Source organism: Engystomops pustulosus, chromosome 7, assembly GCF_040894005.1.
Source record: "Engystomops pustulosus chromosome 7, aEngPut4.maternal, whole genome shotgun sequence".
NCBI classification, from domain to species: domain Eukaryota; kingdom Metazoa; phylum Chordata; class Amphibia; order Anura; family Leptodactylidae; genus Engystomops; species Engystomops pustulosus.
Window position 1 is genome coordinate 13428339 of NC_092417.1, and position 24227 is coordinate 13452565.

Consider the following 24227-nt stretch of genomic DNA (forward strand, 5'->3'; position numbering starts at 1 on the left):
GGAGTGTTACAATATCTCCACAACATACCGAACGTGATATATAGTCTAATCCAGGGGTCAGGAACCTTTTTGGCCGAGAGAGCCATGAACGCCACATACTTTAAAATGTTATTCCGGAAGAGCCATATCATGTGTACATGCCCCCTAGTAGATAGGTAGTCCCAGGGTCACGGGCCCCTGCAATCTAGGTCTCGGATCGCAGGCACACCTGTGCCCCTCTCTGTGGCGGCGCCCCTTTCCGAGCTCATTCAACTCACCACTTTCCGCCTCCCGGCTGGCCAGCACATGCGCCATCACTCGCGGATTTAAAGGGGCACTTCCCACTTTCGCAGTTCCTATAAAGACCAGGGGCTACCAGATAGCCATAGCACATGTCCCCCAGTATATATGTAGCCATAGCACATGCCCCCAGTATATAGGTATCTGCAGCACATACTCCTGTTAGATAGGTAGCTGCAGCACATACTCCCGTTGGATAGGTAGCCACAGCACATACTCCCAGTAGAAAGGTAGCCACAGCACATACTCCCGTTGGATAGGTAGCCACAGCACATACTCCCGTTGGATAGGTAGCCACAGCACATACTCCCAGTAGAAAGGTAGCCACAGCACATACTCCCAGTAGAAAGTTAGCCACAGCACATACTGCCAGTAGATATGTAGCCACAGCACATACTGCCAGTAGATAGGTAGCCACAGCACATGCCCCCAAGTAGATAAGTAGCCACAGCACATACTCCAAGTAGATAGGTAGTCACAGCAAAAAAAAAAAAGAATATTCACTTACAAGGGCTCCCTGCAGCCAGCTCCTCATCGCTCCCACGCTCTTCTCTTTGAGCCAGGCGATGGTGCCTGGGTCATACAAAGGATGTAGGCTGCGGTTACATCGCTGCCTGTGTCCAGTGATCAGTCTAAGGCCCCTTTCACACTTGAGTTTTTCACGCGTGTTTTCTGCAGGTGCTTTTGACACGCAGAACTTGCATTGCACTCTGACCCATTGTAATCAATGGGTCTTTTCAGACTTGCATATTTTTTCACGCACACATGCAGGTTTTTTTTTTTTTTACGTGCGTTTAAATCTCGACATGCTCTACTTTTGCAAGTCACGCGCGTGAAAAACGCACCAGTCTATGGAGACGAATCAATTTTTTCACACATCAATTGCCATTATCTGTGCGTGAAAAACGCATTGAAATTGCATTGAAAATGCGCGTGAAAAACTGAGACACTGAACAAACTGAGACTGAAAACTGATTGAACTCTGATGCAAAATGTGCATTTTTTACTGACCAAACCCTGATCGTACCCTGATCAAACTCTGACGTGATCTGCAACGCAAGTGTGGAAGGGGCCTAAGACACACACAGCAGCCATCACTATGTATTAAAGATCTGTCTGAGAGCCAGATGCAGCCAACAAAAGAGCCATATCTGGCTCCCGAGCCATAGGTTCCCTACCCCTGGTCTAATCTATAGTGGCCATGCTTGGTATTACATTATAGCCTTATTCACTAGGATATCACAGGCTTTTGATAACTTAGGCCTATGTTAAGCCATAGCCACATTCACTTGGCTGTGAATATGACATCACAGGCCTCTGATATCTTAGGCCTATTTTAGGCCTTAGCCATTCTCTAGGCTGTTAATAGGATATCATAGGCCTACGACATCTTAGGCCTTAGGCTACATTCACACGAACGTATGGGGGACGTATATACGGGAGACGTATACACGGCGTATATACGTCCTTCATACACTTCAATGACCTCACGGCGCCGTACGGGAGCGGTGTGGTGCAGCACACCGTCGAAAGATTGGACATGTCCTATCTTTCAACCGAATATGGCGCCGGGCCCTATGTTACTCTATGGGGTGAGAAGCGATGTATGCCGCCATGCCGTAGTATGTGTGAATGTAGCCTTAGGCCTATCTTAAGCCATTCTCTAGGCCGTGAATATGATATCACAGGCCTCTGACATCTTAGGCCTTAGGCTTATCTTAGGCCTTAGCCATTCTCTAGGCCATGAATATAATATCACAGGCCTTTGACATCTTAGGCCTTAGGCTTATCTTAGGCCTTAGCCATTCTCTAGGCCATGAATATAATATCACAGGCCTTTGACATCTTAGGCCTTAGGCTTATCTTAGGCCTTAGCCATTCTCTAGGCCGTGAATATGATATCACAGGCCTCTGACATCTTAGGCCTATCTTAAGCCTTAGCCATTCTCTAGGCCGTAATATGATATCATAGGCCTTTGATATCTTGTAGGGCCCAGTGTATTATGGGTAACTCTCCATGAGCGTCTTCCCAGAAAGGTCCAGGGAATCCAGTCATTGGGCCCCAGGTGAAGGCCCCCTCTCCTCCATGTACATGACAGACTAGTACCCCGGTGATGGTGTAGGGAGCCGCGCACCTCCCCTGCACTGTTTATTGTAGTGTCATTCTCTCCTCGTCTCTAATTACAAACCAATGCGGGAAATAATTATCTTAGCTGTCATACCAGGTGCGTGCAGAAAACTAGAGCGACTCTAACATCGAGATTTTTCGCTTTTGTTAAATTTGCCCATCTGGGCGCATGAGAAGACGCTTTCCGATAGCCATGTATGACAAGCGCCTTCTCTCTGGGGGAGTCTCTGCGCTAATATGGAGGATACACAATGGGGGGGGGGGGGCTGCTATATGGTTTGGGCCTAAGTAATATTAAAAAAAAATCTAAGATTTTTCAGAAATTGAAAGAGAAGCTCCGTCACTGTGTATCTTTACTGTCGTGACCCAAAAGTGGGTCCTTTAAGAGACCATATGTAGCACAGTATCTGCTGTCATTGGCGGGCAGCAGCTCTGACTCCGCAGAGGATATTATCTGCTAGTTAACCCCTGGGCTGAGTCATCCTGCACGTTCAGGCCATATAATGAGGCTGGTATTCATGGCCATGTCAGCTGCTACAGCGCGTGGAGGTCCATGCGTGACATGAGTGTACCGCGCACCGGTGATAATGACCCTGAGCAGCCGGGAACATGATGTAGTGCTACCTCGCTGCCTCTTAATTATGCTAATGAGCTGTAATACAGCCAAGATCGGCAAGTACTGAGTGTCACCACTAGAAAATGGGAGAGGGACACACGGGGTAGGGGGGGGGGGGGGGAGGGCCCCTGTGGTCTCTGTACCCACCAACAGGAGCTAAATTATAAGAGCAGCTAATATATTGCTATTGCCAATAACAGTATGACAGAAGAGACGCACAGACAGAGACAGCTGGGGATGATGAGTAAGTAAGTTTTTATCTCACCCAAAGTGCTTTATTTTCATCACTATCCTATAATTTCCTATATGACCCAGTTGTTGCGCAATAATGATAGTTCAGAGGTTACTGAAGACAATAGTAAGTTTCTATCTCACCCCAAGTGCTTTATTTATATCTGTACTAGTAAGAACTATTATATTATGTCCTATCTGATGCTACTGCTTCCGAAAGATACAGAAGAAGAACAGGTATAGACAAAGGCTGCTAGAGCTTATAGTAAGGTTCTATCTCACCTCAAGGGGTTTATTCCCATTAGGCCAAGTCAGCATTACTCTATAGTGTCCTATTTGCCCCTGTTGTTGCTTCATAAGGATAGAGGAGAGGCACAGGCATAGACAGAGGCTACTGGAGATAATAGTAAGTTTCTATCTCACCCTAAGTGCTTTATTCCCATCAGGCCAAGTCAGCATTACTCTATAATGCCCTATCTGACCCTGTTGTTGCTTCCTAAGGATAGAGGAGAGGAACAGACATCGGCAGAGACTATTAGAGATAATAGTAAGTTTCTATTTCACCCCAAGTGATTTATTTACATCTGTACGGGTCAGAACTATTCTATTAGTCCCTATATGATCATGCTACTGCTTTTGAAAAATACTGAAGAGGAACAGGTATAGACAAAGGCTGCTGGAGTTTATATTAAGTTTCTATCTCACCTCAAGTGTTTATTCCCATCAGGCCAGGTCAGCATTACTCTATAATGTCCTATATGACCTTGATGGTGCTTCATAGGGATAGAGGAGATGCACCGGCATAGACAGAGGCTACTGGAGAAAATAGCAAGTTTCTATCTTACCCCAAGTGCTTTATTCCAATCAGGCCATGTCAGTGCTATTATATAATGTCCTATATCACCCTGTTGGTGCCTCTTAATGATAAAAGAGAGGCATAGGCATAAACAGAGGCTTCAGGAGATAACAGTGAGTTTCTGTCTCTCACAAGTGAGTTATTTATACCTGTTCAGGTTATAATTATTCTTTTATGTCAAAAGATACAGAAGAGGCACAGATAGAGGCTACTAGAGATCACAGTGGGCCAGATTTACTTACTCGGTCCATTCGCGATCCAGCAGCGCGTTCTCTGCGGTGGATTCGGGTCCGGCCGGGATTCATTAAGGTAGTTCCTCCACCGTCCACCAGGTGGCGCTACTGCACTGAAAAGCATCGGGACGCGGTGGAGTTCACCGGCTCGGGCTGAGTGAAGGTAAGTGCAAGCTCCGCGAGAGATTTTTTGTTTTAAATGCGGCGGTTTTTCCGAATCCGTCGGGTTTTTGTTTGGCCACGCCCCCCGATTTCCGTCGCGTGCATGCCAGCGCCGATGCACCGCAATCCGATCGCGTGCGCCAAAATCCCGGGGCAATATAGGTGAAATCGGCGCAAATCGGAAATATTCGGGTAACACGTCGGGAAACCGCGAATCGGGCCCTTAGTAAATGACCCCCAGTAAGTTTCTATATCACCCAAATGCTTTATTTACATCTGTCCAGGTGAGCACCACTTTATATAATCCTATATGACCCTGTCATTGCTCCTGAAGAATACCCTCCCCCCAAATACTTTTTTTTACATCAGTATAGGTCCGTGCTATTCCATAATGTCCTATATGGTCCTGCAGATGCTTCTGAGTGAGGGAGGAGAGAAACTAAAAGAAACTTCTGCAGTTAGTTGTATGTGGTATCTCACCCCAAGTGCTTTAATTACAGGGCATAATTTCTCTATAATATCCAACATGATCCTCCTGGTGCTAGTGGGGAGGTCTGGGCATAGACAGAAGTCTCTGCTGCTAATGGTAAGTTTTCTATCTGAATCATCAATACTTGTCTATTATGTCCTATATGATACTAGATGATGCTTCTGAGTGATTGAGTGAGTTATGGTGCAGTGTATGGGAGACATTATAGCAGCCAGTCTCACCTGAGCCTACGGAGGAAAAAACTGATAAGCAATGGATAACGTCAGTCCAGACATAGTGATATTTCTGATCTATGGAAAATTTGGTGACGTTGGCTTCAAGAACAATTCCCAGATGTCCCTTAGGGAGTGTATACATTGATGTACAATCAGATCCTATCCCTCCCAGTCTGCTCTACACATTACAAGGCCCACAGCTGCAGATTTTCCTGGTATCGCCAGCGGCAGCCATCTCCGGGATTCCTGGAAATCTCTCCATATCATGGCAGATGAGTACCTGCAGCTCCTATAATTATCACCACTCATCCTCCCGCTGCTGGAACATCTGACCCCACAGGCGGGAGAGACCCAATACCAAGTCCTCCCTACCACAACCTTCCCCCCTGCGTCACAGCCTGAGGGAAAGTTCTGCTACTACAACGTGTATTTTGTGGAGTAATTCCTCCCCTTTTACAGAATTTTTGCAATGACGGAGGAAGTATCACTGGATTATATCTATCTATCTCATTTCTATCTAGATGGAGTAAAATCCCGTAGTGTAGATGCTCCTCAAAAGCAGGGGTGCAGCGCCCCCAAGGGTCCGGGCAAGGCCCTAAAATAATCAAAATTCAAAAATATGTTCAGCACTCCAATAGTCAAAACTTCAAAGTAAGGTGAACTTTATTGAAATTGTGGCAATGTTTCGGTGTCAATAAAGTTCACCTTACTTTGAAATTTGGACAATTGGAGTACTGCGCATGTTTTTGCATTTGTATATATCCATTGGTAATATATATAACTATATATTTATCTATCTGTTTATCTTACATCTATATACTGGGGCTCATTTACTAAAGGTCCGAACTCCGCACTTTCGTCGGGTTTCCTGAATATTTCCGATTTGCGCTGAATTGCCCCGGAATAGTAATTCATATATGTCTTAGTCCATGGTATCACATGTCCTATGACAGGCAGTGACATTTTGGGGCACATTTACTTACCTGTCCCATTGACGTCGCCGATCCCGAATGTCCGACGAGGATTCGGGTCAGCCGCGATTCAAGAAGATCGTGCACCCGAGTTCCTGCCTCCGTCGCTTTCCCGCCAAGGTCCGCCGGAGTTCACCTTCTTCTTCCCGGTGCATATGAGTGCATGATCTTGCGACACAATTTGATTTTTAAATTTCGCGGTTTGTCCGAATCAGCCGGGTTTTCCGACGGCCAGCCCCCCCCCCCCCCATTTCTGTTGCATGCAAGCTGGCGCCGATGCGACACAATCCAGTCGTGTGCACCAAAAAAACCGGGGCAATTCGGCGCAAAACGGAAAAATTCGGGAAACCCGACGGAAATGCGTCTGACGGACGCTCAGTAAATGTGCCTCATTGTGCTATGGCCATTGTGGTCTCCTCTCCCCCAGCAGGATGGATCTCCTCTCCCTCCTCCAGTCCAGGAGAAGATCTGAGAGTGTCCTGAAGTGAGTGTCCCTCACTGCTGAGTATCTGGAGCAGTGTAGCAGGAGGTGGATCTCCTCCTCGGTGGCCTCCTGGTCCTGGCGCTGTTGGCCCAGTCTGCACTCTGTTATCATCCATCCACCTAAATTAGTCCCATAAATAGGGGACAGTTGCTCTGAGCGCCATCTTGTGATGACACTGGGTATTACCACTAGTAGTTGTATCTCATTCGCCTCTTTTAAATGCGGGAGTATCGTTTTTGAGGGGTATTTTGCCAAATTGCATTATGATCCCGAACTGAGACCAAGTAGAGCAGATATCAGCACATATCGGGGGATGTGTATATATAATTATATGGTGGGGGGCACGGAGTGTAATATCACTGTGTTCTCCTGGGATGTGGGGCTCATCCTCTGTGGCAGGATACAGTATTACACTATATGTATTGTGTATGTGTTGTGGAGCCAGGTTGTGTATCACTATAGAAGCGGTTTCCATGACGATGCTTATTGACGTCGCCCTCCCCCCAATTCCTGAACTTGAAATGGTTCTTTGTTGAGTAGAAAAAAAAAGAGATGACACAATCCGTATACAACGAGTGCATCCAGCGATACCCACCGCAGCTGCTACATCATAACAGGTTATACAAACCAAGGTCACCTCCGCCACATACTATCATACTATAATAAATAATAATAATACTTTATTTATATAGCGCCTACAGATTACGCAGCGCTGCACAGAGTTTGCCAAATCGGCCCCTGTCCCCAATGGGGCTCACCAGTATGTTTCGGGGTGTGGGAGGAAACCGGAGGAAAGCCACGCAAACACGGAGAGAACATACAAACTCTTTGCAGATGTTGACCTGGGTGGGACCCCAGCACTGCATGGCAGAAATGCTACCCACTCAGCCACCGTGCTGTCCAACCATGGCCAAAATTATTTGTATTATACTCCAGAGCTGCACTCACTATTCTGCTGCTGGTGCAGTCACTGTGTACTCTCATATGGAGAGTCCAGGGGATAAATGCATCTCCTCAATTAGCACTTGAGGGGGGCTCCTAACCTCTACATGAGAGCCCTTGGAGGTGGGCACCTAACCTCTACATGAGAGCCCTTGGAGGTGGGCTCCTAACCTCTACATGACAGCCCTTGGAGGGGGCTCCTAACCTCTACATGACAGCCCTTGGAGTGGGGCTCCTAACCTCTACATGACAACCCTTGGAGGGGGCTCCTAACCTCTACATGACAACCCTTGGAGGGGGCTCCTAACCTCTACATGACAGCCCTTGGAGGGGGCTCCTAACCTCTACATGACAGCCCTTGGAGGTGGGCTCCTAACCTCTACATGACAGTCCTTGGAGGTGGGCTCCTAACCTCTACATGACAACCCGTGGAGGTGGGCTCCTAATCTCTACATGACAACCCTTGGAGGGGGGCTCCTAACCTCTACATGAGAACCCTTGGAGGGGGGCTCCTAACCTCTACATGAGAGCCCTTGGAGTGGGGCTCCTAACCTCTACATGAGAGCCCTTGGAGTGGGGCTCCTAACCTCTACATGAGAGCCCTTGCAGGGGGGCTCCTAACCTCTACATGACAGTCCTTGGAGGTGGGCTCCTAACCTCTACATGACAACCCGTGGAGGTGGGCTCCTAATCTCTACATGACAACCCTTGGAGGGGGGCTCCTAACCTCTACATGAGAACCCTTGGAGGGGGGCTCCTAACCTCTACATGAGAGCCCTTGCAGGGGGGCTCCTAACCTCTACATGACAGCCTTTGGAGTGGGGCTCCTAACCTCTACCTGACAGCCCTTGGAGGGGGGCTCCTAACCTCTACATGACAGTCCTTGGAGAGGGCTCCTAACCTCTACATGAGAGCCTTTGGAGTGGGGCTCCTAACCTCTACATGACAGCCCTTGGAGGTGGGCTCCTAACCTCTACATGACAGTCCTTGGAGTGGGGCTCCTAACCTCTACATGACAGCCCTTGGAGAGGGCTCCTAACCTCTACATGACAGCCCTTGGAGTGGGGCTCCTAACCTCTACATGAGAGCCCTTGGAGTGGGGCTCCTAACCTCTACATGACAGCCCTTGGAGTGGGGCTCCTAACCTCTACATGAGAGCCCTTGGAGTGGGACTCCTAACCTCTACATGACAGCCCTTGGAGTGGGGCTCCTAACCTCTACATGACAGCCCTTGGAGGGGGGCTCCTAACCTCTACATGATGGCCCTCGGAGGGGGGCTCCTAACCTCTTCATGAGAGCCCTTGGAGGTGGGCTCCTAACCTCTACATGAAAGCCCTTGGAGGGGGGCTCCTAGCCTCTACATGAGAGCCCTTGGAGGTGGGCTCCTAACCTCTACATGAGAGCCCTTGGAGGTGGGCTCCTAACCTCTACATGACAGCCCTTGGAGGTGGGCTCCTAACCTCCACATGACAGTCCTTGGAGAGGGCTCCTAACCTCTACATAAGAGCCCTTGGAGGGGGGCTCCTAACCTCTACATGAGAGCCCTTGGAGGGGGGCTCCTAACCTCTACATGACAGCCCTTGGAGGGGGGCACCTAACCTCTACATGAGAGCCCTTGGAGGTGGGCTCCTAACCTCTACATGAGAGCCCTTAGAGGGGGGCACCTTATCGAGTCCGCTGCAGATGTCCTCAGCCCCTTCCAATTTGGAGGCTTTTCATTTCCGTGCCAGGCCCTCCTCGCCAAGCATTACGCCAATCTAGCGCTAATGAAGAAATGTTTGATGAGCGAGGTTAGCGCAGTCTGCTCTGTTTGTGCTTCATTCCGACAAAACATTGTGTTCTCCTGGAAGCTCCGTGCCCCCCCCCCCCGCCCTCCTCCCCGGATCATCGGAATAGGGGTCTCTATGGAAACACGGCGCTTCACTTTTAAATTTAATTGGACTTAGCCTTTAATGTCTATAACCTGCTCCGTCTGTAGGATTGTTTACAAGGGGAAGAGAAATCTGCCTCACTCTATGGCATAAATTAGAAGGATGAAAGTGTAGACTGTGCCGCGCCCTCACAAGGAGGCGGCCATTTTGTTATTTCCCTGTTGGGGGACGTTTACATGGGGCAAAATCAAAATGGAGGTAACCTCTGCCCACAACTAGCAAACATCTATGCCGCAGACTTCTCTCCTACACACACCAATCCCACAGACGTCTCTCCTACACACCAATCCCACAGACGTCTCTCCTGCACACCAATCACACAGAATTCTCTCCTACACACACCAATCCCACAGACGTCTCTCCTCTGCACACACCAATCCCACAGACTTCTCTCCTACACACCAATCCCACAGACTTCTCTCCTCTGCACACACCAATCCCACAGACTTCTCTCCTACACACCAATCCCACAGACTTCTCTCCTACACAAACCAATCACACAGACTTCTCTCCTACACACACCAATCCCACAGACTTCTCTCCTACACACCAACCCCACACACGTCTTTCCTACACACACCAATCCCACAGACTTCTCTCCTACACAACAATCACACAGACTTCTCTCCTACGTAAACCAATCACACAGACTTCCCTCCTACACACACCAATCCCACAGACTTCTCTCCTACACACCAATCCCACAGACTTCTCTCCTACGCACACCAATCCCACAGACTTCTCTCCTACACACCAATCCCACAGACTTCTCTCCTACACACACCAATCCCACAGACTTCTCTCCTACACACACCAATCCCACAGACTTCTCTCCTACACACACCAATCCCATAGACTTCTCTCCTCTACACACACCAATCCCACAGACTTCTCTCCTACGCACACCAATCCCACAGACTTCTCTCCTACACACACCAATCCCACAGACTTCTCTCCTACACACACCAATCCCACAGACTTCTCTCCTACACACACCAATCACACAGACTTCTCTCCTACACACACCAATCCCCACAGACTTCTCTCCTGCACACCAATCACACAGACTTCTCTCCTACACACACCAATCCCACAGACTTCTCTCCTACACACACCAATCCCGCAGACTTCTCTCCTACACACACTAATCCCGCAGACTTCTCTCCTCTACACACACCAACCCCACATACCTCTCTCCTATACACCAATCACGCAGACTTCTCTCCTACACAAACCAATCACACAGACTTCTCTACTACACACACCAATCCCACAGACTTTTCTCCTACACACACCAATCACACAGACTTCTCTCCTACACACACCAATCCCGCAGACTTCTCTCCTACACACACTAATCCCGCAGACTTCTCTCCTCTACACACACCAACACCACATACCTCTCTCCTACACACCAATCACGCAGACTTCTCTCCTACACACACCAACCCCACATACCTCTCTCCTACACACCAATCACGCAGACTTCTCTCCTACACAAACCAATCACACAGACTTCTCTACTACACACACCAATCCCACAGATTTTTCTCCTACACACACCAATCCCCACAGACTTCTCTCCTACACACACCAATCCCACAGACTTTTCTCCTACACACCAATCCCACAGACTTTTCTTCTACACACACCAATCCCACAGACTTCTCTCCTACACACACCAATCCCACAGACTTCTCTCCTACACACACCAATCACACAGACTTCTCTCCTACACACACCTATCCCCCAGACTTCTCTCCTACACACACCAATCCCACAGACTTCTCTCCTACACACACCAATCCCGCAGACTTCTCTCCTACACACACTAATCCCGCAGACTTCTCTCCTCTACACACACCAACCCCACATACCTCTCTCCTATACACCAATCACGCAGACTTCTCTCCTACACAAACCAATCACACAGACTTCTCTACTACACACACCAATCCCACAGACTTTTCTCCTACACACACCAATCACACAGACTTCTCTCCTACACACACCAATCCCGCAGACTTCTCTCCTACACACACTAATCCCGCAGACTTCTCTCCTCTACACACACCAACACCACATACCTCTCTCCTACACACCAATCACGCAGACTTCTCTCCTACACACACCAACCCCACATACCTCTCTCCTACACACCAATCACGCAGACTTCTCTCCTACACAAACCAATCACACAGACTTCTCTACTACACACACCAATCCCACAGATTTTTCTCCTACACACACCAATCCCCACAGACTTCTCTCCTACACACACCAATCCCACAGACTTTTCTCCTACACACCAATCCCACAGACTTTTCTTCTACACACACCAATCCCACAGACTTCTCTCCTACACACACCAATCCCACAGACTTCTCTCCTACACACACCAATCACACAGACTTCTCTCCTACACACACCTATCCCCCAGACTTCTCTCCTACACACACCAACCCCACAGACTTCTCTCCTACACACACCAATCCCACAGACCTCTCTCCTACACACCAATCCCACAGACTTCTCCCCTTTACACACCAATCCTACAGACTTCTCTCCTACACACACCAACCCCACATACTTCTCTCCTACAAACACCAATCCCACAGACTTCTCTCCTACACACACACCAATCCCACAGACTTCTCCCCTTTCCCCTATCCTACAGACTTCCTTACATTAAAGCAATCTATTACTGACTGTAATCACTCACGCAGCAGTACAAGGCACCGGGTACACAGCTCTCACCCGCAGCAGTGTTACTCATCATACACAGGTCACCTTCATTTCCACACAGTGACTGTATGTATGTAGGACCATACCAATCACACAGACTTCCCTCCTACACACACCAATCCCACAGACTTCTCTCCTACACACCAATCCCACAGACTTCTCTCCTACACACACCAATCCCACAGACTTCTCTCCTACACACACCAATCCAACAGACTTCTCTCCTACACACACCAATCCCACAGACTTCTCTCCTACACACACCAATCCCATAGACTTCTCTCCTCTACACACACCAATCCCACAGACTTCTCTCCTACGCACACCAATCCCACAGACTTCTCTCCTACACACACCAATCCCACAGACTTCTCTCCTACACACACCAATCCCACAGACTTCTCTCCTACACACACCAATCACACAGACTTCTCTCCTACACACACCAATCCCCACAGACTTCTCTCCTGCACACCAATCACACAGACTTCTCTCCTACACACACCAATCCCACAGACTTCTCCCCTACACACACCAATCCCGCAGACTTCTCTCCTACACACACTAATCCCGCAGACTTCTCTCCTCTACACACACCAACCCCACATACCTCTCTCCTACACACCAATCACGCAGACTTCTCTCCTACACAAACCAATCACACAGACTTCTCTACTACACACACCAATCCCACATACTTTTCTCCTACACACACCAATCACACAGACTTCTCTCCTACACACACCAATCCCGCAGACTTCTCTCCTACACACACTAATCCCGCAGACTTCTCTCCTCTACACACACCAACCCCACATACCTCTCTCCTACACACCAATCACGCAGACTTCTCTCCTACACACACCAACCCCACATACCTCTCTCCTACACACCAATCATGCAGACTTCTCTCCTACACAAACCAATCACACAGACTTCTCTACTACACACACCAATCCCACATACTTTTCTCCTACACACACCAATCCCCACAGACTTCTCTCCTACACACATCAATCCCACAGACTTTTCTCCTACACACCAATCCCACAGACTTTTCTTCTACACACACCAATCCCACAGACTTCTCTCCTACACACACCAATCACACAGACTTCTCTCCTACACACACACCAATCCCACAGACTTCTCTCCTACACACACCAATCCCACAGACTTCTCTCCTACACACCAATCCCACAGACTTCTCTCCTACACACACCAATCCCCACAGACTTCTCTCCTGCACACCAATCACACAGACTTCTCTCCTACACACACCAATCCCACAGACTTCTCCCCTACACACACCAATCCCGCAGACTTCTCTCCTACACACACTAATCCTGCAGACTTCTCTCCTCTACACACACCAACCCCACATACCTCTCTCCTACACACCAATCACGCAGACTTCTCTCCTACACAAACCAATCACACAGACTTCTCTACTACACACACCAATCCCACAGACTTTTCTCCTACACACACCAATCACACAGACTTCTCTCCTACACACACCAATCCCGCAGACTTCTCTCCTACACACACTAATCCCGCAGACTTCTCTCCTCTACACACACCAACCCCACATACCTCTCTCCTACACACCAATCACGCAGACTTCTCTCCTACACACACCAACCCCACATACCTCTCTCCTACACACCAATCATGCAGACTTCTCTCCTACACAAACCAATCACACAGACTTCTCTACTACACACACCAATCCCACAGACTTTTCTCCTACACACACCAATCCCCACAGACTTCTCTCCTACACACATCAATCCCACAGACTTTTCTCCTACACACCAATCCCACAGACTTTTCTTCTACACACACCAATCCCACAGACTTCTCTCCTACACACACCAATCACACAGACTTCTCTCCTACACACACACCAATCCCACAGACTTCTCTCCTACACACACCAATCCCACAGACTTCTCTCCTACACACACCAATCCCACAGACTTTTCTCCTCCTACACACACCAATCCCACAGACTTCTCCCCTTTCCCCTATCCTACAGACTTCCTTACATTAAAGCAATCTATTACTGACTGTAATCACTCACGCAGCAGTACAAGGCACCGTGCAGCACCCCTGGGTACACAGCTCTCACCCGCAGCAGTGTTACTCATCATACACAGGTCACCTTCATTTCCACACAGTGACTGTATGTCACTCCTCAAGGAGAGTCCTAACAAAACTTCTATACTGGTGCATCCAGAAGGCCACAGCTGTCATTTCTTCCAGTCTGATAAGTAATGGGTCGTCATGGGCAACAAAGATAAATTTACCCCTAATCCTATGTAGCGTGGTAAGCACTGGAGAGGAGACGTTTGAAAACTAAAGGAATTTGTAAGTGAACACCCTGTGGCCATCATAGGTCACCACCTGTCACTGGGAGTATTGGAGGTTTCTGCTGTTTTGTCCACCAGAGGGCAGTCTGAGCCGCCCCTACACCGGGCACAATGACCAATCACAGATACAGGACACTCACCTAATTTCTTGGCTACAGCGGCATCTTGTTCAGAGTCCACCAACCCAAATCCCACACCTTTATCTTCCAGGACTTGGGCAGCTAACTAGGGGAAAAGACAAAAAGGGAGAGAAGAGAAAGACAAAAGAGAGAGAATGTTTTAGGACAATGAATCCAGATTCAGTATTCACTGCATCTACAATACACAATCCTAGTCACAAAGAAACTGAAGAGGCTTTGTAAAATTATACCGCACCCTATGCATAGTAACTGACTATAAGTGAATATAACTACTATAATACTGCCCCCTATGTACAAGAATATAACTTCTATAATACTGTCCCCTATGTACAAGAATATAACTACTATAATACTGCCCCCTATGTACAAGAATATAACTACTATAATACTGCCCCCTATGTACAGGAATATAACTACTATAATACTGCCCCCTATGTACAGGAATATAACTACTATAATACTGCCCCCTATGTACAAGAATATAACTACTATAATACTGCCCCCTATGTACAAGAATATAACTTCTATAATACTGTCCCCTATGTACAAGAATATAACTACTATAATACTGCCCCCTATGTACAGGAATATAACTACTATAATACTGCCCCCTATGTACAGGAATATACATACTATAATACTGCCCCCTATGTACAGGAATATAACTACTATAATACTGCCCCTATGTACAAGAATATAACTACTATAATACTGCCCCCTATGTACAAGAATATAACTACTATAATACTGCCCCCTGTGTACAGGAATATAACTACTATAATACTGCCCCCTATGTACAGGAATATAACTATTATCATACTGCCCCCTATGTACAAGAATATAACTACTATAATACTGCCCCCTATGTACAAGAATATAACTACTATAATACTGCCCCTATGTACAAGAATATAACTACTATAATACTGCCCCCTATGTACAGGAATATAGCTACTATAATACTACCCTCTATGTACAAGAATATAACTACTATAATACTGCCCCCCTATGTACAAGAATATAACTACTATAATACTGCCCCCTATGTACAAGAATATAACTACTATAATACTGCTCCCTATGTACAAGAATATAACTACTATAATACTGCCCCCTATGTACAAGAATATAACTACTATAATACTGCCCCCTAAGTACAAGAATATAACTACTATAATACTGCCCCCTATGTACAAGAATATAACTACTATAATACTGCCCCCTATGTACAAGAATATAACTACTATAATACTGCCCCCCTATGTACAAGAATATAACTACTATAATACTGCACCCTATGTACAAGAATATAACTACTATAATACTGCTCCCTATGTACAAGAATATAACTACTATAATACTGCCCCCTATGTAAAAGAATATAACTACTATAATACTGTCCCTATGTACAAGAATATAACTACTATAATACTGCCCCCTATGTACAAGAATATAACTATTATAATACTGCCCCCTATGTACAGGAATATAACTACTATAATACTGCCCCCTATGTACAAGAATATAACTACTATAATACTGCCCCTATGTACAAGAATATAACTACTATAATACTGCCCCCTATGTACAAGAATATAACTACTATAATACTGCCCCCTATGTACAAGAATATAACTATTATAATACTGCCCCTATGTACAAGAAAATAACTACTATAATACTGCCCCTATGTACAAGAATATAGCTACTATAATACTGCCCCCTATGTACAGGAATATAACTACTATAATACTGCCCACTATGTACAAGAATATAACTACTATAATACTGCCCCCTATGTACAAGAATATAACTACTATAATACTGCCCCCTATGTACAAGAATATAACTACAATAATACTGCCCCCTATATAAAAAAATATAACTACTATAATACTGCCCCCTATGTACAGGAATATAACTACTATAATACTGCCCCCTATGTACAAGAATATAACTACTATAATACTGCCCCCTAAGTACAAGAATATAACCACTATAATACTGCCCCCTATGTACAGGAATATAACTACTATAATACTGCCCCCTATGTACAAAAATATAACTTCTATAATACTGCCCTCTATGTACAGGAATATAACTACTATAATACTGCACCCTATATAAAAGAATATAACTACTATAATACTGCCCCCTATGTACAGGAATATAACTACTATAATACTGCCCCCTATGTACAGGAATATAACTACTATAATACTGCCCCCTATGTACAGGAATATAACTACTATAATACTGCCCCTAAGTACAAGAATATAACTACTATAATACTGCCCCCTATGTACAGGAATATAACTACTATAATACTGCCCCCTATGTACAGGAATATAACTACTATAATACTGCCCCCTATGTACAGGAATATAACTACTATAATACTGCCCCTAAGTACAAGAATATAACTACTATAATACTGCCCCCTATGTACAGGAATATAACTACTATAATACTGCCCCTAAGTACAAGAATATAACTACTATAATACTGCCCCCTATGTACAGGAATATAACTACTATAATACTGCCCCCTATGTACAAGAATATAACTACTATAATACTGCCCCCTATGTACAGAAATATAACTACTATAATACTGCCCCATATGTACAAGAATATAACTACTATAATACTGTCCCCAATGTGCAAGAATATAACTACTATAATACTGCCCCTTTTTGTACAAGAATATAACTACTATAATACTGCCCCTATGTACAGGAATATAACTACTATAATACTGCCCCTATGTACAGGAATATAACTACTATAATACTGCCCCCTATATAAAAGAAGACAACTACTATAATACTTCCCCCTATATAAAAGAATATAACTACTATAATACTGCCCCCTATGTACAGGAATATAACTACTATAATACTGCCCCCTATGTACAAGAATATAACTACTATAATACTGCCCCCTATGTACAAGAATATAACTACAATAATACTGCCCCCTATATAAAAGAATATAACTACTATAATACTGCCCCCTATGTACAAGAATATAACTACTATAATACTGCCCCCTATGTACAGGAATATAACTACTATAATACTGCTCCCTATATACAAGAATATAACTACTATAATACTGCCCCCAATGTACAGAAATATAACTACTATAATACTGCCCCCTATGTACAGGAATATAACTACTATAATACTGCCCCATATGTACAAGAATATAACTACTATAATACTGCCCCTATGTACAGGAATATAACTACTATAATACTGCCCCCTATGTACAAGAATATAACTACTATAATACTGCCCCTATGTACAAGAATATAACTACTATAATACTGCCCCCTATGTACAAGAATATAACTACTATAATACTGCCCCCTATGTACAGGAATATAACTACTATAATACTGCCCCCTATGTACAAGAATATAACTTCTATAATACTGCCCTCTATGTACAGGAATATAACTACTATAATACTGCACCCTATATAAAAGAATATAACTACTATAATACTGCCCCCTATGTGCAAGAATATAACTACTATAATACTGCCCCCTATGTACAAGAATATAACTACTATAATACTGCCCCCTATGTACAGGAATATAACTACTATAATACTGCCCCCTATGTACAGGAATATAACTACTATAATACTGCCCCCTATGTACAGGAATATAACTACTATAATACTGCCCCCTATGTACAGGAATATAACTACTATAATACTGCCCCTATGTACAAGAATATAACTACTATAATACTGCCCCCTATGTACAGGAATATAACTACTATAATACTGCCCCCTATGTACAAGAATATAACTACTATAATACTGCCCCCTATGTACAGGAATATAACTACTATAATACTGCCCCCTATGTACAGGAATATAACTACTATAATACTGCTCCCTATATACAAGAATATAACTACTATAATACTGCCCCCAATGTACAGAAATATAACTACTATAATACTGCCCCCTATGTACAGGAATATAACTACTATAATACTGCCCCATATGTACAAGAATATAACTACTATAATACTGCCCCATATGTACAAGAATATAACTACTATAATACTGTCCCCTATGTGGAAGAATATAACTACTATAATACTGCCCCCTATGTACAAGAATATAACTACTATAATACTGCCCCCTATGTACAAGAATATAACTACTATAATACTGCCCCTATGTTCAAGAATATAACTACTATAATACTGCCCCTATGTACAGGAATATAACTACTATAATACTGCCCCCTATGTACAAGAATATAACTACTATAATACTGTCCCCTATGTACAAGAATATAACTACTATAATACTGCCCCTATGTACAGGAATATAACTACTATAATACTGCCCCCTATGTACAAGAATATAACTACTATAATACTGCCCCTATGTACAGGAATATAACTACTATAATACTGTCCCCTATGTGCAAGAATATAACTACTATAATACTGCCCCCTATGTACAAGAATATAACTACTATAATACTGCCCCCTATGTACAAGAATATAACTACTATAATACTGCCCCCTATGTACAGGAATATAACTACTATAATACTGCCCCCTATGTACAGGAATATAACTACTATAATACTGCCCCCTATGTACAAGAATATAACTACTATAATACTGCCCCTATGTACAGGAATATAACTACTATAATACTGCCCCCTATGTACAAGAATATAACTACTATAATACTGCCCCCTATGTACAAGAATATAACTACTATACTACTGCCCCCTATGTACAGGAATATAACTACTATACCGATTACTATCCCTGGTCTCACTATTCTCACACTTCTCGCTGTGTTTCTCTCTGTAGTGTAGTATTTGGGCAGGGTATCAGTAGACACATGTGGTGTAAGTGATGAGTAATTCTGGTTCCCGCCTCCCATACACTTTCCTGTACTCAGGTATAGACTGTATATATGATGGAGCCTCTTGATCCCGGTCTCCCGTCTGTCTTCCATGACACCCGCTCTCGTGACGTCGCCCACGTAGGAATCTATTATGTTTGGATGCGGTTAGTGAGATGAACAGATGCTCACGACGAGAAAAATAAAAAATAAAAATCCTGTGATCTCGGCAGTAAACAGCAGCTGGAGGAGCGGGAGGATTGTAGGATGTGACTCCATCTAGTGGCTGCCGTATCCTCTACACCGCTGTCTACCTGGGTATACGGCGCTATTCACACAGCTGTATTCTGTCACTGAAGCACACTCCATGTCCCACTTCTAATACTCCTCCGGATACTTCTCCCAGCTGATACTACTCCTGCCGTATGATACTTCTGATTCTCCCCACAACAGCTGATACTTCTGATGCCTCCCAGCGGCTGATACTTCGGATGCTACCCCCCCCCCCAAAGGCTGATACTTCTGATGCTACCCCCCCCCCAAAGGCTGATACTTCTGATGCTTCCCCCCTAATGGCTGATACTTCTAATGCTACCCCCCAAAGGCTGATACTTCTGATGCCCCCCCCCCAACGGCTGATACTTCTGATGCCCCCCCCAACGGCTGATACTTCTGATGCTACCCCCCCAAATGGCTGATACTTCTGATGCTCCCCCCCCCAATGGCTGATACTTCTGATGCTTCCCCCCTAATGGCTGATACTTCTAATGCTACCCCCCAAAGGCTGATTCTTCTGATGCTCCCCCCCAAAGGCTGATACTTCTGATGCCCCCCCAATGGCTAATACTTCTGATGCTACCCCCCAAATGGCTGATACTTCTAATGCTACCCCCCCCAAATGGCTGATACTTCTGATGCTACCCCCCCAAAGGCTGATACTTCTGATGCTACCCCCAAAATGGCTGATACTTCTAATGCTCCCCCCCTAATGGCTGATACTTCTAATGCTACCCCCCAAAGGCTGATTCTTCTGATGCTCCCCCCCAAAGGCTGATACTTCTGATGCCCCCCCAATGGCTAATACTTCTGATGCTACCCCCCAAATGGGTGATACTTCTAATGCTACCCCCCCAAATGGCTGATACTTCTGATGCTACCCCCCCAAAGGCTGATACTTCTGATGCTACCCCCAAAATGGCTGATACTTCTAATGCTCCCCCCCAAATGGCTGATACTTCTGATGCTACCCCCCCAAAGGCTGATACTTCTGTTCCCCCCCAACGGCTGATACTTCTGATGCTACCCCCCAAATGGCTGATACTTCTAATGCTACCCCCCCAAATGGCTGATACTTCTGATGCTCCCCCCCCCAAAGGCTGATACTTCTGATGCTCCCCCCCTAATGGCTGATACTTCTAATGCTACCCCCCAAAGGCTGATACTTCTGATGCCCCCCCCAACGGCTGATACTTCTGATGCTACCCCCCCAAATGGCGAATACTTCTGATGCTCCCCCCCAACGGCTGATACTTCTGATGCCACCCCCAACGGCTGATACTTCTGATGCTACCCCCCCAAATGGCTGATACTTCTGATGCTCCCCCCCTCCCAATGGCTGATACTTCTGATGCTTCCCCTCTAATGGCTGATACTTCTAATGCTACCCCCCAAAGGCTGATTCTTCTGATGCTCCCCCCCAAAGGCTGATACTTCTGATGCCCCCCCCCCCAACGGCTGATAATTCTGATGCTACCCCCCCAAATGGCTGATACTTCTAATGCTACCCCCCCAAATGGCTGATACTTCTGATGCTACCCCCCCAAATGGCTGATTCTTCTGATGCTCCCCCCCAAAGGCTGATACTTCTGATGCCCCCCCCCAATGGCTGATACTTCTGATGCTACCCCCCCAAATGGCTGATACTTCTGATGCTCCCCCCCCCAATGGCTGATACTTCTGATGCTCCCCCCCCAAAGGCTGATACTTCTGATGCTTCCCCCCTAATGGCTGATACTTCTAATGCTACCCCCCAAAGGCTGATTCTTCTGATGCTCCCCCCCAAAGGCTGATACTTCTGATGCCCCCCCCCAACGGCTGATACTGCTGATGCTCCTCCCGCACTTGTGATTCTTCTGATGCCCCACCCCCAACGACTGATACTTCTGATGCTACCCCCCCAAATGGCTGATACTTCTGATGCTACCCCCCCAAATGGCTGATACTTCTGATGCTCCCCCCCCCAATGGCTGATACTTCTGATGCCCCACCCGCAACGGCTGATACTTCTGATGCTTTGCCCCCAACGGCTAATACTTCTGATGCCCCCCCCCAACGGCCAACGGCTAATACTTCTGATGCCCCATCCCCAATGACTGATACTTCTGATGCTCCCCCCAACGGCTGATACTTCTGATGCTCCCCCAACGGCTGATACTTCTGATGCTCCACCTACAATGGTTAATACTTCTGATGCTCACCCCTAATGTCTGATACTTCTGATGCTCCCGCCCAATGGCTGATACTTCTAATGCTACCCTCCCTCCCACGGCTGATACCTCTGATACCCCCCAATGGCTGATACTGCTGATGCTCCTCCCCAACAGCTGATACTTCTGATGCTCTCCCAATGGCTGATACTTCTAATGCCCCCCCCCCCCCCCAGTGGCTCATACTTCTGATGTTCCACCTTCGTTTGATACTTCTGATGCCCCCCACGGCTGATACTTCTGATGCTCTTCTCCCCCCACGGCTGATACTTCTGATACTCCCCCCAATGGATAATACTTCTGATGCTCTCCACCAACGGCTGATACTTCTGATGCTCCCCCCTAACGGCTGATACTTCTGAGGCTCCCATCCAACAGCTGATACTTCTGATGCTTCCCCCCCAACGGCTGATACTTCTGATGCTCCCATCCAACAGCTGATACTTCTGATGCTTCCCCCCGAACGGCTGATATTTCTGATGCCCCCCCCCCCAACGGCTAATACTTCTGATGCTCCCCCCCAACGGCTGATATTTCTGATGTTCCCCCCCAATGGCTGATACTTCTGATGCTCCCCCCCAACGGCTGATATTTCTGATGCTCCCCCCCAACGGCCGATACTTCTGATGCCCCCCTCCCAATGGCTGATACTGCTGATGCTCCTCCCCAACAGCTGATACTTCTGATGCTCCCCCAATGGCTGAAACTTCTGATGCTCCCCCCCAACGGCTGATACTTCTGATGCCCCCCCCCAATGGCTGATACTTCCGATGCTCCCCTCCAACGGCTGATACTTCTGATGCTTCCCCCCAATGGCTGATACTTCTGATGCTTCCCCCCAATGGCTGATACTTCTGATGCCCCCCCCAATGGCTGATACTTCTGATGTTCCTCCCCAACGGCTGATACTTCTTATGCTCCCCCCAGTGGCGGATACCTCTCATGCCCCCCCCCCCCAAAGGCTGATACTTCTGATGCTCCCCCCAATGGCTGATACTTCTGATGCTTCCCCTTAATGGCAGATACTTCTGATGCTCCCCCAAAAGGCTGATACTTCTGTTGCTCCCCCCCCAATGGCTGATACTTCTGTTGCTTCCCCCCCCTAATGGCTGATACTTCTAATGCTCACCCCCAACGGCTGATACTTCTGATGCTTCCCCCCAATGGGTGATACTTCTGATGCTTCCTCCCAATGGCTGATACTTCTAATGCTCCCCCCCCCAATGTCTGATACTTCTGATTTTCCCCCCAATGGCTGATACTTCTGATGCTCCCCCCAATGGCTGATACTTCTGATACCCCCCCCCCCAACGGCTGATACTTCTGATGCTCCCCCCCCCAACGGCTGATACTTCTGATGCTTCCCCCCAATGGCTGATACTTCTAATGCTCCCCCCAATGGCTGATACTTCTGATGCTTCCCCCCAATGGCTGATACTTCTGATGCTTCCCCCCAATGGCTGATACTTCTGATGGATGCTCCCCCCAATGGCTGCTGATACTTCTGATAGTCCTACTGTCTGCTGATACTTCTGATAGCCCCACTGTCTGCTGATACTTCTGATATTCCCACTGTCTGCTGATACTTCTGATAGTCCCACTCTCTGCTGATGCTTCTGATATTCCCACTGTCTGCTGATACTTCTGATATTCCCACTGCCTGCTGATACTCTGATACTCCTCCTGCTGAAACTTCTGATACTCCCCCTACCTGCTGATACTGCTGATACCTCTGATACTCCTCCTGCTGATACTTCTGATAGACCCACTGCCTGCTGATATCTTTGATACTCCTCCTGCTGATACTTCTAATAGTCCCACTGCCTGCTGATACTGCTGATACTCCCAATGTCTGCTGATACTTCTGATAGTCCCACTGTCTGCTGATACTTCTGATACTCCCCCTACCTGCTGATACTCCTCCTGCTGATGCTTCTGATAGTCTCACTGCCTGCTGATACCTCTGATACTCCTCCTGCTGATACTTCTGATACTCCCAATGTCTGCTGATACTGCTGATAGTCTCACTGCCTGTTGATACCTCTGATACTCCT

General features: G+C 46.3%; 1 protein-coding gene across 2 annotated transcripts in view; it reads right to left on the reverse strand.

Moving 5' to 3' along the window:
- CASQ1 (calsequestrin 1) overlaps positions 1-24227 on the reverse strand; it is a 74509-nt gene that overhangs the window by 37160 nt on the left and 13122 nt on the right. For both annotated transcript variants that reach the window (XM_072114843.1, XM_072114842.1), the window contains exon 2: positions 14799-14883. In XM_072114843.1, coding sequence (XP_071970944.1) covers positions 14799-14883 — 85 coding nt within the window. The remainder of the gene's footprint in view (positions 1-14798; positions 14884-24227) is intronic.